At 42.6% G+C, this 15,174-nt stretch overlaps 1 protein-coding gene across 1 annotated transcript; it reads left to right on the forward strand.

The window, feature by feature from the left end:
- Positions 1 to 14,069, forward strand: CCDC194 (coiled-coil domain containing 194). Its single transcript, XM_087876136.1, has 5 exons — positions 1 to 347; positions 6,598 to 6,694; positions 9,125 to 9,236; positions 11,159 to 11,291; positions 14,046 to 14,069. The coding sequence occupies exons 1-5, from the start codon at positions 18 to 20 to the stop codon at positions 14,067 to 14,069; spliced, it is 696 nt and encodes a 231-aa protein (XP_087732262.1). The 5' UTR covers positions 1 to 17.
- The last annotated feature ends 1,105 nt before the right edge of the window (positions 14,070 to 15,174 follow it).

Genomic DNA, 15,174 nt, shown 5'->3' on the forward strand with positions numbered 1-15,174 from the left:
CCTCACCTGAGCAAGCCATGGAGCCCTCGGCCACGCGAGCCACGCTAAAAGTGCTGGGTTTGTGTGCCCTATTGCTGCTCCTGGTGGCTGCAGTGACCATCTCGGTGGCTGTGATGGTCAGGCAATCCGAAGCAGCCCGCCAGCTGAGAGGGTGCCAGGACCGGGCATCGAACGAGACAGCAGCCCTGACATCGCGGGTGGCCGAGCTGGAGCAGGAAAGAACTAGGCGAGAAAAACAACTGGAGAAATTGGCACAGAGGGAGAAAGACCTGCAGAAACAACTGAACCAAGCCAAAGAGGGCAAGAAGAGACTTAATGCCACCTTGATGGGCTGCTTGGATAACATGGTATGTGTGGGGGCAGTGGGGAATGATCTTTGGGGGCGAGTGGCATGCTGGAATGCTGATTACTTTCACGGTAGCTACAGTCAGGTCCAGAAATATTGGGACATCGACACAATTCTAACATCTTTGGCTCTATATACCATCACAATGGAGTTGGAATGAAACAAACACAATGTGCTTTAACTGCAGACTGTCAGCTTTAATTTGAGGGTATGTACATCCAACTCAGGTGAATGGTGTAGGAGTTACAACAGTTTGCATATTGTGGTGGTGTATAGAGCCAAAGATGTTAGAATTGTGTCGATGTCCCAATATTTCTGGACCTGACTGTAAAGCCCTAGAAATACAGAGCCCTGCTTCATCAGTTTAAAGCTGTGTCTCTCAACCTTGACAACTTTAAGATGTGTAGACTTCAATTCCCAGAATTCCTCAGCCATCCACTGTGCTGGGAATTCTAGAAATTGCAATCCCAAAAGAAGCAAGGGACATCCAATTAGAGAAGGCAGGTTTGATCCAGCAACCTTCCAATTGGGTGGGAATAGCAATTCAATAGTTGCCTTGAGATGGGCGGCATATAAATTTAATAAGTAAAAAAAATAACATTTCTGCAAGATCCAATGTGACTCGGTTACCAAGACCACAGGTTTATTCTTGCAATTTTTTCCATGCCATCTGTGTACCAGAGGTGGGTTTCAGCAGGTTCTGACCAGTTCTGGAGAACCAGTAGCGGAAATTTTGAGTAGTTCGGAGAACAGGTAGTAAAAATTCTGACTGGCCCCACCCACATCTATTCTCTACCTCCCAAGTCCCAGCTGTTCGGGAGGAAATGGGGATTTTGCAGTAACCTTCCCCTGGATTGGGGAGGGAATGGAGATTTTACAGTATTGCCACGCCCACCAAGCCATGCCACACCTACCAAGCCACGCCCACAGAACTGGTAGTAAAATTTTTTGAAACCCACCACTGCTGTGTACCCATTGTATTGGTACTTTCCAGTGTCTTAGAAAACTATGATAGACTGCCCCTGTATAGGAAGGTTCTGTTTTAGCTACCATGCCTAAATAGAAGCTGACAGATCTCCAAAAATAAAAGTAGTTCATTTGGTTTAGTGATCATTACTATAACATACTAAAGGAAGGACTTTTAGTTTGTGCCTCTTGAATTTAATGCCCCCCCCCACAGGTTCTGTGGGTTCCCATTGAGCAAGCCAATTGGGGTACTGGATGGGTGAATTAAAGAGCCAACTGCTCCGGATCCCAAACTCAAAAGCAGCCCACTCATTCAGCCCAGCCTACCTCACAGGGTTGTTGTTATAGGAAACATAATGAAAGAGTTCATTGCCTTGAGTTACGTATAAAGAAATAAGGGTGGGATAAAAAGTATATAATAAATAAATTTCAAATTTAAGATTATTTCTTTAATTCAAAAACACAGATCTCATTCTTTTTGTGGCCTTGTTTTCTTTCAATGTGTCAGCATGTTTAATTATAGTTAGAGGCTTCAAAAGTTGAAAGTCGCCCAGGCCAGCCTGACTCTGAAAGTTTCCTGCCACTGAGTGGGATGGTCCCCTTTTAATGGCCTGTAATTTGCTTTTCTGCTAGTGGTCCTTTAAAGTCAAGATAATGTCACAATGATGCAACCAAAGTTATGCCATTTTTATATGCTTCTGTTGTGCCACTGTAGCTGCCATCTTATTTTGACAGCCTTGATTTCTAGTACATCAGTCTCCCAAACAGAGGTGGGTGGCTGCCGGTTCAGACCAGTGGTGAAATCCACATTTTTTACTATCGGTTCTGTGAGCATGGCTTGATGGGCGTGGTGTGGCTTGGTGGGCATGGCAGGGGAAGGATACTGTAAAATCCTCCCCACTCTAGGGGAAGAATTCTGTAAAATCTCTATTCCCTCCCCACTCCTGAAGGAAGGATATTGCAAAATCCCCATTCCCACCCCACTCTAGGGGAAGGATACTACAAAATCCCCATTCCCACCCCACTCCTGGATGAAGGATATTGCAAAATCCCCATTCCCTCCCCGCTCCAGGAGAAGGATACTGCAAAATCCCCATTCCCTCCCCACTCCTGGAGGAAGGATATTGCAAAAACTCCATTCCCTCCCCACTCCAGGGGAAGGATACTGCAAAATCCCCATTCCTTCCCCACTCCTGGAGGAAGGATATTGCAAAATCCAGGAGGTATCTCAATAGGGACTGGCTGGCCATCAATGAATAATGCTTAAGGCATCTCCTGCATTGCAGATCAGTTGGACTTGTTTGAATTTGTTTTTCAAACCTGGCAAATTTAAGACGTGTGCTTTGGTTTCCCAGAATTCCATGTTGGTTAGGGAATTATGGGAGTTGAAGTCCACACATCTTAAAATTGCCAGGTGTGAAAAACACTGGGCTAGATAATATTTGTAGCATACTAGTTGCATTCTTTAAATTGTCCCAAAGAATCTTGCAAAGAATCCTTTTTGCAAAGATGCACATATCCTTTGTTTAGGAAACCTATTTTTGAAACAGTACTGTAGGTGAGAGAGAGCAAAGAGGTCATAAAATGGAGGCCACAACCGCTTATTCCTAGCCTGGCACAGACACCCTCTGGAGACTTTTTTCAGCTAAACCTATCATTTAGCAACGCCTCCAGGTGGACATTAAAAGGCCAGTCCCATTTTAAAAAGACTAAAAAAAGAAAAACTCTGACCAGCCCCAGCTGGAAGGAAATGCTATTGCCAGAAGGAGATTGTGGGCCTGCCCTGCATCTGTTAAAAGAAATATAAACAGACTCAATTATCAAGTTTGCCGAGAAAAACAAAAGACTGTAAAGATTGGCCAGAAAAATCAATCTTCTCCCCTCATTGTTTTCCAAAGTGATGGAATAAGAAGAGGAAAGGACTTTCCAGATGTGAAGGGAGTTGATAGCAAATAAATGCAATCATCAAAAGGATCTCTTTCTGTTTGCATCGATTTTCATTTGGGTCAGTTTCCTTGCCAATGAGTCACTTAACATTAAAAAAGGAATCTTGCTCTGTGTGGAATTCTATCAATATTGTTCTGTAGCTCAGAAATCAGCCATCCCTATTCTCTGCTTGAGGTTGTCTTCCTTTGCCCACCACTTAAACTGAATGTCAATTTACCTTCCTTTATTCCAAATAGTGGGCTGACTTGCAACATTTCTTAAGCCTAGAGCAGACTTCTGGAGCATTACTGCACGCCAGGGAACATATGCATCTGTCATTCAGAGGCTGTTGCATAGCTGTTGCATTGATTTATCCTTAAACCCTCCAGCTGCTCCATTTTGTTGTTTGAATGTGCCTTGACTTCTGCCCACTTCACAAGAAAAAGTCGAAGAACCAATCAGCCAGGTGTCCACTATTTGACCGGACAGTCCACTTTTTTCACATTATGTTCACTATTTTTTTTCACAAAATAGTGCACATTCTTTTTATTCAAAAGCTTTATGATGAAATGGTACGTAAGTTTTGCAAGTCAGAATTCCATGAAGTTTTGTGCCATGTTCCAACACATTGGTTAAGTTTGTTTAAAGCGGTCAAAAGACTTCTTTTAAACTGGATACCTCTAAAATCGTATTTTATTTCTCTTGGATCTGATGAGTGCCATAAGGTTATCTGGAACCTTATTTTGGATCAGGAAAATGAACTCACAAAGGACGATGAACCAACAATTTCAGAATTGTATTTATATTTCACACACTTCTTCATGTCAATAATGCAAGACACCCTACTGAAGCTGGAAGGCAAGAAAATTCTTGCATGTGATTTTCACATTATCATGTGTAAGCTGCATGATTCTTTGCAAAAAAAATACGACGAGCAGTTTTTTGGAATGAAAGTTTTATTTGCCTTACGTAAAAAACATTTGCCTGAGAATGTCGTGCAAAAGTTCAAGAAAGAAGCCATCAACGTGTATCAAAGAGCCATTGCGTACCTAGAAAAGTGGTATAATTTCACCGATTCAGTATATGAGACGCTAAGTTGTTTCAATCTAATTGATCGCAATAATCCTCCAACTTTAGAAGAAATGACAAACATCTGGTTATTATCACCACGGCGAGAAGAACTTCTACCCAACACTCTCTTCGATGAAATTTCTGCCTTAGAAGAAGTTTATGTTCATCTGCAGGGCTATTCATCCCTTGATAAGTGGACGTACTTTTTCAAGAAAGAGCCAGCTCCAAGTTTACTGAAACTGTTCCAGTATTGTGCATCAATTCCAGTATCAAATGCAAACGTTGAACGAATTTTCAGCGTCATGGGAAATTTGTGGACTGACGAACGTAACCGACTGCTTGTACCATCAGTTCGAAGTGAACTTTGTATATTTTTTAATATTTCTCAGCGTTGTACTGAAATTAAAGAATTATTCCTTAAACACAAAGAATTGATGAAAGCTGCGCAGTCAAATAAAAAATACACACGACAGCAAAGTAAAATGTAATTTAATATTTTACATATTATTATAATATATTTGATGTTTTGAATTTTAAGTAAAGTTTTGAAGTGATTATTTTAATACGTGTTAAAATGTTTTTAAGAAAATATATAAATTAATTGTAAAAAAATTTTTAATTTTTTTACTACTTAACCTCCCCCCCCCCCCCGGTTTGTCCGCTATATTTTGGAAGCAGACCTGGCAACCCTATACGTAGCTCTGACTGAAGCTCTTTCATAAACTGAAGTGAAAGTACCAGTCCTTCAGTAGTGCAGGTATTAAAGCAGGGGTGGGCAACTATGGGCCCTTTATGACCTGTGGACTTCAACTCCCAGAATTCCTGGCATGGAATTCTGGGAATTGAAGTCCATTGGTCATAAAGGGGCCATAATGGCCCACTCCTGTGTTAAATTATTTGCCTGTGGTGGGAGAACCTATGCAGGATCCCACTTGACTGTAGAGCAGCCTTGGCTAGTGTTTGAGGGAATGGCTAATTCTCTCCAACCCAACTAAAATACAGCATTGTCAGGGCCAGGGAAATAAAATGGCTAGAGCAGAGGTCTTCAAACTTGGCAGCTTTAAGACTTGTGGACTTCAACTCCCAGGATTCTCCAGCCAGCTGGAGAATCCTGGGAGTTGAAGTCCACAAGTCTTAAAGCTGCCAAGTTTGAAGACCTCTGGGCTAGAGCTACTCTGTAAATGTTGTCTTGTGCTGTCAGGGAAAAAAAAAATCACAATCAGGCATGCCTGCCTTGGTCAAAACGATCAAGATGGCAAATACGATGTTGTGAAGAAGCTCTGCCTTTTTTAAAAAAAATGTGGTACAACTTCCATTGTACTGCCATGGCCACCATTTTGACTTTTTTGACCATATGTCCCCCGGGCCATAATAAACAAAGGCCTGGAGAGGGTGGAGTCACACTGGTCCTGGGTGGAGTCAAAGCTAGTAATAGGCCGAGAAAGACAAAAGTGGGTGGGGAAAAATGTCTTTTTGTTATACTCCACAGCTCTGTTTCTCAGTCCTGGCAACTTGAAGGTGGACTTCTACTCCCATTGTGCTTGATTTTATTACTTTTTAATGCCAGAGTTGTTAAGCAAATCACTGCAGTAAATCAAGATGGTCGTTTGTTTGTCGGACGTTGGCTGGGAAGGTCAGAAATGTTGATCATGTGACCCTGGGGTGTTGCAACTATGGCAAATACATATTGCTTGCCAAGGGCCCAAATTTCGATTACATGACAGTGGAGATGCTGTGACAGTTGTAAATGCAAGGACCGATCATAAGTCATGTTTTTCAGTGCTATTGTAACTTCAGTCGCTAAACAAATGGTCAAGGACCACCTGTGATTATTAACAGCAAAGAAACAGGATTTCTTTTTTTACCTGTGATAATTTATTCTTAAATGAAAGGAATACAATCTCTGTGCATAGTTAGGATATTCTTGCCCAGAAACAGAACATAGAATTCTAAGAGCTGTGACTTAATACATATTATGGAAGACTGTGCAATAGATTAAGACAGAGTCACCTCAGTTTAAGTTCCATGCAGGTTTTTGGCAATAATACGGACATGGATTTCCATCTTTTTTCTGGGATATTTTTTCAATTCCCAGTCAAATTTGCAGCTCAGGAAATTTGCAGACCAGGAAGCAGCCCAAGTTTGCAGCCCAGGAAGTCTGAACAGGTCCAACTTTGCTTAAGTTTGGGGAAATTTGCTAAGGTTTGTTAGATGGTTGAGTTATATTACAAATAGTTCTCCCTTCCTTCCCTCAAGTTTTATACCATTAATTTCTGTCTGTCTTGCAGATCCACTTGAATGCTAACCTGTCAGCTCTTCACAATGAAATGTCCACCCTTCAGGCAGAAAGCACGAAGATGGACAGCCAAAATGGTGCCTTCCTAGGTAAAGCATTAGATTATTATTATGGTTCACTGCAGAGTCAGTGACATGTTTAGACTAGATTTTGCATTTTTATCCACCTATTGAATCCTTCCCAGGACAGGCAGATGTTACTGTTTTGTGACGTATTATTATTATTATTAAAATTTATTTGTTTACCCATCTCATTGCCAGAACTCTGGGCGGTGTACAAAGTTTAAAAAAATGATTCAAAACCCACTAAAAATATAACTACAGAAAATCATTAAAGACATTAAAATGTCTTTTTTATGTTTATGTTATGGATTTATGTTTAAAACGATAAACAAAACCAACAGGTTGCGAAGTTCTTGGACAATGAAAAGGAATACATCCAGAGAATAAGTGTGAACTGGTAAAGGATTGTATCCTGGAATATATTACTCCGATTTTGCAGGCTTTCTACCTGATTATAGTTCTTTTTTCATTTAAAAGTAAAATGGGGCTCTGATAAGATTCCGAAAAAGAGATAACCTTCTGCCATATATCCACCAGCCTTTATAATTTTGGTGTGGCCAAGAGTGGGACACAAGGCATCAACTAACATTCCAGTTACTTAATTCACCCATTTGTGGATTCACACAATGCATGGAACTATGAATGCATTGCATGGTCCGGTTTCACAAAACATTCAAAGGCACAAAAAACTAAGGAGTGTTAGAATCCTAGGCCTGAAAGGAGCAATATGGTCTACTCACTGCTCTGTGCAGAAAGGCAGATGAAAACAACCCTGATCTATCTGTCTGCAACCTTAAACACTCAAAGAGTCATTTGGACCCATTTCCCACAGAAAAGAAAACACCGGGAGCCACAAAACCTGGGTGGGCGCAGCCAACTCCACATCACTCACTTCCACCAGTCACATGACCACCCCCCCAGCCACACCTACCCAGCCGGTCATTAGGGCAAAAAACTGGTTGTTAAAAAATACCGGGAACCACAAAACCTTTTTGACATCTCTCTCTCTCTCTCCCTCCCTCCCCACCTCTCCCCCTCTCTTTCTGTATCTCTCTATTATCTCTCTCCCACTCTCTCTGTATCTGTCTGTCTCCACCTTGGCTGCTTCTCCATCCCCCACCATCGCCCTTACCTTCTCAGGCCAGGTGAGGAGTGACTGGGAGGGGAGGGTGAGGGGTAGGGACAGCCAGTGGTGGGATCACCCGACAGGGAGCCACAAAGGGCCTAAAGAGCCGCATGTGGCTCCAGAGCCGCAGGTTTCTGACACCCGGTCTATCCCAATGTTTCTCAACCTTGGCAGCTTTCAGATGTATGGACTACAACTCCCAGAATTCCCCAGGGGAAACCACTTTTTCAGAATTAGTTTGCCATTGCTTCCTCCCTAGGGCTGAGAGAATTTATTTATTTATTTATTTATTTATTTATTTATTTATTTATGTATTTGATTTGATTTGATTTGATTTGATTTGATTTGATTTGATTTGATTTGATTTGATTTGATTTGATTTGATTTGATTTGATTTGATTTGATTTGTATACCGCCCTTCTCCAGCAGGACTCAGGGCGGTGAACAGCCGAGATAAAACAGAGCATACAAAATTTAAAAAACAGTTTAAAAGGTAATTAAATAATTTCGGCCCATAATTTAAAACAACCCAATTAAAACCAATTTCAAATTAAAACCGAAATGGATGGGATCAAGCCAGCCTGGCTAGGTGAAATAAATGAGTTTTCAGGGCCCGACGAAAAGTCCAGAGGTCTGGTATCGTGCGTATCTCTAGGGGGAGGTTGTTCCAGAGGGCAGGTGCTGCCACAGAGAAAGCTCATCCCTGGGGGTCGCCAGACGACATTGTCTGGCGGACGGCACTCTGAGGAGGCCCTCTCTGTGCGAACGTACTGGCCGGTGGGAGGCTATTTGCGGCAGAAGGCGGTCTCGTAGATACCCCGGCCCTAAGCCATGGAGCGCTTTAAAGGTGGTCACCAACACCTTGAAGCGCACCCAGAAGACCACTGAGAGCCAGTGCAGCTCGCGCAGGAGAGGTGTCACATGGGAGCGCCCCGTCGTTCCCATAATCCCCCGCGCGGCCGCATTCTGGACCAGCTGGAGCCTCTGGGTGCACCCCAAGGGGAGCCCCATGTAGAGAGCATTGCAGTAGTCCAGGCGGGAAGTGACGAGTGCCTGAGTGACCGTGTGTAGGGAGTCCCGATCCGAGAATGCGTCTGGCTTAAAGCGACTCAGGTGTCTTGTACCTAAGAAGACTAGAATTCACAGTCTCCTGGTTTCCTAACTACTAATCGCTTTAATGACTAGACCAATCTGACTCTAAGGAGTTAAGGGAGACCAAGGTATCTATGGATGTTCAGATTTCCCCTTAGCTTCAGGGAATCAAAACATCTAACTCAAGCTGGATGCAGTGCCCTTGGCTTGAAGCCCTTTCTCTTTCCTGTTCCCTGAAGTGGAGATGACCAAACTTGAAGAGAAACTGGAGGAAGCAGTTGGAGCACGAGATGTTGTAGAGGCAGAGAAAGGACACTGTGAAGCACGGGAGAAGGCCCTCCAAGAAAGCATGTGAGTAAAATGATTGGCTCTAAGTCAGGGGTGTCCAACCTTGGCAACTTTAAGACTTGTAGATTTCCATTCCTAGAATTCTGGAAATTGAAGTCTACAAGACTTAAAGTTGCCAAGGTTAGACATCCCTGCTCTAAGTGGACTCAGAAAGATCTGAATGTCTCCATGAAGAAGATCCTCTCTTGTGTCATCACACACAAGATTTTGTGAAGAAAACCTTAAAGAATTTTAATTATTTTTTTTTTTTTTACCTTTCCCCCCAAAAGATTCTATTGCAGAGCACTGGAGTAGAAATGAAACAAAACTCCAAATATATTCCGCTTTTTCAGGTAGCAGGTGCTGTGCTGACAAGCATCATTCTTCCTCTTGCAATGTTTAAAAACAGCCAAAAATATCACAGGAGTATTGAATCTCCTGAGAATTCAGGAATCTCATCCCCCTTCCTTTGCCCAGCATTTCCTGGATACACTTAAAATCTTGCAAATTTTCCAGAGACAACACAATCCCCACTTTGTGAGATTTCAGCGAGGTTCTCTTTCTTATTATTTGGCTTTGCTTTGGAGAAAGAGTAGAAACCTGGTGGATTTTTTTGAAGTCTGTCTGCCTCCTGAAATAAGGAGCATCAAGGCCATTAAAGGGCTTATTGTCAGCAGCTCCCTTCAGAAAGTAGGGCATGGAGTGAAAGGGACAGGAAAGGCAATGGAAATAAGGACGTTGAACTGAGTTAACACTGTGTTTCCTTTCCCAGTTCCAAATTGAAGGAAGGAAGGAGGAAGGAAGGAAGGAAGGAAGGAAGGAAGGAAGGAAGGAAGGAAGGAAGGAAGGAAGGAAGGGGAGAGAGAGAGAGAGAGAGAGAGGCAGGAACAGACAGAAACAGACAGACAAAAATTGAATATCTGTAGTTCAGGGTTGCTATGTGAGATCCCTGTGGTTCTCTGAGCCTGATTGTTTCCTTGTAGGTTTTTCATTGCCCAAGTAGGTAACATCATCATTGTGAGGGACTATGGGGTTTCTGCTTATTTATATGTATTAGCTTGCCCTGCCACAATGGATGGATGGATGGATGTCCCAGAGGTGCTTTTTCAAGAGGCAAATGGACTTTCTTTGTTTTTCCTTGAAGACATTGTCAAAAATTGAAGAAGCTTCTTGGATGAGAAACGAAATGTCTTTTTTTTTATTTATTTATTTATTTATATGCTGCCCTTCTCCGGAGACTCAGGGCGGCTTACAATGCGTTAAGCAATAGCCTTCATTCTTTTGTATATTTTATACAAAGTCAGCTTATTGCCCCCACAAACTGGGTCCTCATTTCACCTACCTTAGAAAGGATGGAAGGCTGAGTCAACCTTGAGCCTTGGAGAGATTCGAACCAGCAGAAATTGCAGGCAGCTGTGTTAATGACAGGGTGCACTAAACCCCTGTACTATCAAGGCTCTTCAAGGAAAAACAAGATTCAGTCGCCTTTTGAAAAAGCACCTTTGGGACAACCATGACCTGGATGATGGAGATCTCCATGGATGGATGGATGGATGGATGGATGGATGGATGGATGGATGGATAACAGGCTATTTATATATCAGCAACAGGAAACCTGAAGGCCTCAGTCCCATCCATCAGGTGGTAAAGAATTCCTTTCTCTGCCTAATGGATGGAGGGCTGTTGGCAACCTAAAAAAAGGAATCACAGCTAAATGGAGAAGGGGGGAAATGGAACTTCTATTCACTTGAGGAATTGGGGTACCTCCAATTCCTCAAGTGACCAATTAGAAATCTGGTAGGGCCACTGACCGCCCTTGCAAAGTTCCAGGGGGAAGGCCCATTCATGGCCTTTTCGGAAGGAGCAGCCTCTGAAGCTGTTGTAGCAGTCGAGAGCCGGTAGCGTTTCCCCTTTCACTGATGTGTCTTCTTGCCATTTCCTTCCAGGCACAGCTACCTGGCTGAGATCGCCACCCTCCAGCATCGCCTGCAAGCCCGTTCCTCCTCTGCCCGCCGCAGGTGCCCCCCCTTCTGGTACTTATTGTGGGGACTGGCCAGTTTTTGCATTCTTTTACGGCTTGTAAGTTTCGGAGCCGAGAGAAGGGGGTCTCTGGGGCAGCATTGCACAAGGGTGGTGAGAGTCCTGAGGAGAGGTGGGGGGAATCTAAGGAAGGGTAATTGGAAAGCAGAGGTTACCTCTGTGTTGTTGGGATGTCAGTTAGTAAGTGATGGATGGCCTTGAAGGGAACTAAAGCCTGGAGCTCTCAGCCCAAACTTCAAAGCTCTTTGCAAAAGTTCATTTTGGACTGTTTTCAAGAAGGAGCTGTCCATTTCTCCGAAATCTGCTGTTGGAAGAGAGAAAGAGACAGAAAACAGCAAATAGAAAGTAAAAAAAAAGGAAAAGAAAGTGCTAGAAAAAGAGAAGAGGGAATCAGAAAGAAAAGGACCTGCCACCCTTGCTTTGGCTCCACCCACCCTTTGCTTTGGCTCCACCTATCCTTGCTTCTGCCCCGCCCACCTTTGCTTTGGCTCTATCCACCCCTTGCTTTGACCCCACCCACCCTTGTTTTGGCTCCACCCACTCCTCATCAATTGATTTAGCCCCACTCACCAAAAGACAGTGATGTGCACTAATTCCAAAATACTTTGTCCGGCAGAAAACAATTTGCCCCCTCCAGGCTGAATAGAATAAGTAGTTCTGTACATAATTGGATCAGAGTTGGAGGGGACCACTGAGAACATCAAGTCTACCCCTCAAGAATCCAAGATTCCCCCCCCCGCACTCTTCCTTTTGGCTCTCCATGTTTTCTTGCTTGTTTATTGGCATTTTGTCATTTTCGTCAAAGAACTGACACATTTTTTTCTTCTGCTTTCTAATCCGATGCCTTTAAACGCTACACCAAAGTTTCTTTTTTTAGCTTCTTCTGCTCTCATTTTATTTTCACTGCAATTGTGCTTTCAGACTTTCCTCTTTTAGAAACTCTCTCTTATTCTGAGTTTTTTTTTTTTTCCTATTACCTTCTCCTGCCTTGGAACACTCCTTATCCTTGCTGTTAATGCATGAAAATCTGCTTTTCTGGGGTTTAACATTCGCTGTTGACTGCATGGTTTTTAATTTGCTTTAAGAATCAAGAACTACAACAGTCTATGGCAGGGGTGTCAAACTCAAGGCCCGGGAGCTGGATACGGCCCATGGGATGGTTAGATCTGGCCCTTGGGGCCACCCTAGAAACAGCAAACGACTGGTTGCTGCCTCTGCCAGCAAAAATGGAGCTCGGGAGGACCACAGGCAGCCCTCCCGAGCTCTGCTTTCACTGGAAGAGGATTGCAGGAGGCCATCACAGCAGAAAATGGCGCTCAGAAGCCCATTTTTGCTGGCAGAGTACATGGCCGCCACAGGCGCCCCCGACACAAGTGACATGGAGCTGGCCACGCCCACCCTGGTCATGCCCACCCTAGTCCCCTGAGGTCAAACACAACCCTGATGCGGCCCTCAATGAACTCGAGTTTGACACCCCTGATCTATGGCCTTTTCTCCCCTGTTCCCCTTCTTTTTCCATTTAATCAATGCAGTCCCCCCTATAGCTCAGGATCAATTCATATATTCAGATGTCTTATTCCACAATAAATCTTGACAATTAAAAGCCCTTTTCGAAATTAAACCAGGACCAGGGAAGGAGGCTTACCAAATCCCAAAATAAAGGTGGTGAGAGTGTGTATGTAGGATAAACTGAAATAATTAACTGAAATGTAGCTAAAATGAAATTAACCCAGAATAGAACATCAGGTTTCTGGTTGCTTCATTATTATAACATAATAAGCTGCATATATTCTGAGAAAATTTTTAAAATTCTAATTTCTAAGATCTAAGATGTCATTTCTAATGCATGAGAACACAGCCATTTTCTATTCTGTTTATAATTCTATTTATAATAAACATGTTTAATTACATAAAAAGTCAAACACTGAGAAAGTATTCGTATGTACGTGAAAGGAAATCCCAATTAAAGGGGATTGTCTTCTAAGTAGATAGTAGGTATAGGAATGAATAGGCTGCTTATTCTATTCTGATTTTAATACCAAAAAATCAATCATCAAAGGGTTTTTTTTAGGAGTTATTGAGTCTAAAAAAAACAGGAAATCAAATTAATTCAGGGAAAGGTTTTTAAATTGTTCATTTTTGCTAATATTTATTTTTATAATTATATACAGTACAGTAATGATATTTTTAGCTCCTAATCATCTAGTACCTTTGTCAAGCTTACTAAGGTATGAATTATTCACTTTGCTATAAAAAGGCAGCACCAGATTTAAGAAAACTGATTTATGCCATCATAAGTGTATGCATTTATACGTATTTATGCATGTATAGGCCGTGGTGGCTCAGTGGCTAAGATGCTGAGCTTGTCGATTGAAAGGTCGGCAGTTCAGTGGTTCGAATCCCTAGTGTTGCGTAACAGGGTGAGCTCCCGTTACTTGTCCCAGCTTCTGCCAACCTAGCAGTTCGAAAGCATGTAAAAAATGCAAGTAGAAAATAAGGGACCACCTTTGGTGGGAAGGTAACAGCGTTCCACGCGCCTTTGGCATTTAGTCATGTCGGCCGCATGACCACGGAGACGTCTTCAGACAGCACTGGCTCTTCGGCTTTGAAACGGAGATGAGCACCGCCCCCTAGAGTCGGAAACGACTAGCACATATGTGCGAGGGGAACCTTTACCTTTAAATGTGTGCAAATTACTAAGGTGCTGTGAGAATCTGCTTTTTTATTATTAGCTCTTGTTATTTTACTTCCTTCTGTTTCCTTCTGCTTAAACACATTTTCATTATGTTTCAGGAAGGGCTGATCTTTTTCCTCTAAATCAACTAACCAGGACCTTGAAAAAGATGGGAACGGATGGAAGATTTCCCCCCCCCCCCCAATCCCTTTCCCCATACTTTAAAGGAGGAGAGCAGATAGACCCTCACAAGACTGAACTGCAATGCGGCTCCTACACATAGTCCTTGACTTACAAGAGCTCATTTAGTGACCGTTCAAATTTACAACAGCATTGAAAAAAGTGACTTATGACCTTTTTTCACACTTACGACCTTTGCAGCATCCCAATGGTCATGGGATCAGAATTCTGACGCTTGGCAACTGTCTCGTACTTAGGATGGTTGCAGTGTCTCCCGGGGTCATGTGATCACCTTTTGTGACCTTCTGACAAGCAAAGTCAATGGGGAAAGCCGGATTCACTTAACAACCGTGTTACTCACTTAAGAACTGCAATGATTCACTTAACAATTATGGCAAGAAAGGTTGTAAAATGGGGCAAAATTCACTTAACATGTGTCTTATTTAGCAACAAAAATTTTGGGCCCAGTTCTGGTCGTAAGTCGAGGACTACCTGTATTATGCTTTCAGGGACAGAGCAAACAGATAAAAATGCTTATCTGTTTATCTAAAGATGTTTAAACTGGTGGATAAAAATATATCAGCCTGAAGGTTTATGCTCAATTAAAATCATTTTCTACTTAGCTGACTACTTTGTTATATAATTTAATTTCAGTACTTCAGGCCCACTGAGCTCTGTCTGTCTATGGAGATTCTCAGTCATCCAGGTCATGGTTGTCCCTAAGGAGCTTCTTCAAAAGGCAACTGGACTTCCTTTGTTTTCCCTTGAAGACATTTCACTTCTCATCCAAGAAGCTTCTTCAGTTCTTTTCCACCATTCAGTCAGCACTGATGAAGCTTCTCGGATGAGAAGCAAAATGTCTTCAAGGGAAAACAGAAAAAGTCCAGCTGCTTTTTGAAAAAGCACCTTTGGGACTGGCTTCTAATTCCCTGGCCAGGGAATTCTGGGAGCTGAAATCCACACATCTTACAGTTGCCAAGCTTGAGAAAATCTGCTCTAAAGCATCCTTTTCAATCAATGTTTTCTATATGTTTTGGATTTCAATACTCATAATCCTTAAAATTATGA

This window comes from Pantherophis guttatus, chromosome 1 (genome assembly GCF_059756535.1).
Source record: "Pantherophis guttatus breed Tessera chromosome 1, ASM5975653v1, whole genome shotgun sequence".
Lineage (NCBI taxonomy): Eukaryota > Metazoa > Chordata > Lepidosauria > Squamata > Colubridae > Pantherophis > Pantherophis guttatus.

What these genes read in the sequence shown, in the direction of transcription:
- CCDC194 (XM_087876136.1), top strand. Translation starts at nt 18, where the DNA reads ATGGAGCCCTCGGCCACGCGAGCCACGCTAAAAGTGCTGGGTTTGTGT. An exon ending in AAGGCCCTCCAAGAAAGCAT is followed by an intron (nt 9,237 to 11,158) that starts GTGAGTAAAATG and finishes ATTTCCTTCCAG; the next exon opens with GCACAGCTACCTGGCTGAGA. An exon ending in TTTGCATTCTTTTACGGCTT is followed by an intron (nt 11,292 to 14,045) that starts GTAAGTTTCGGA and finishes ATTATGTTTCAG; the next exon opens with GAAGGGCTGATCTTTTTCCT.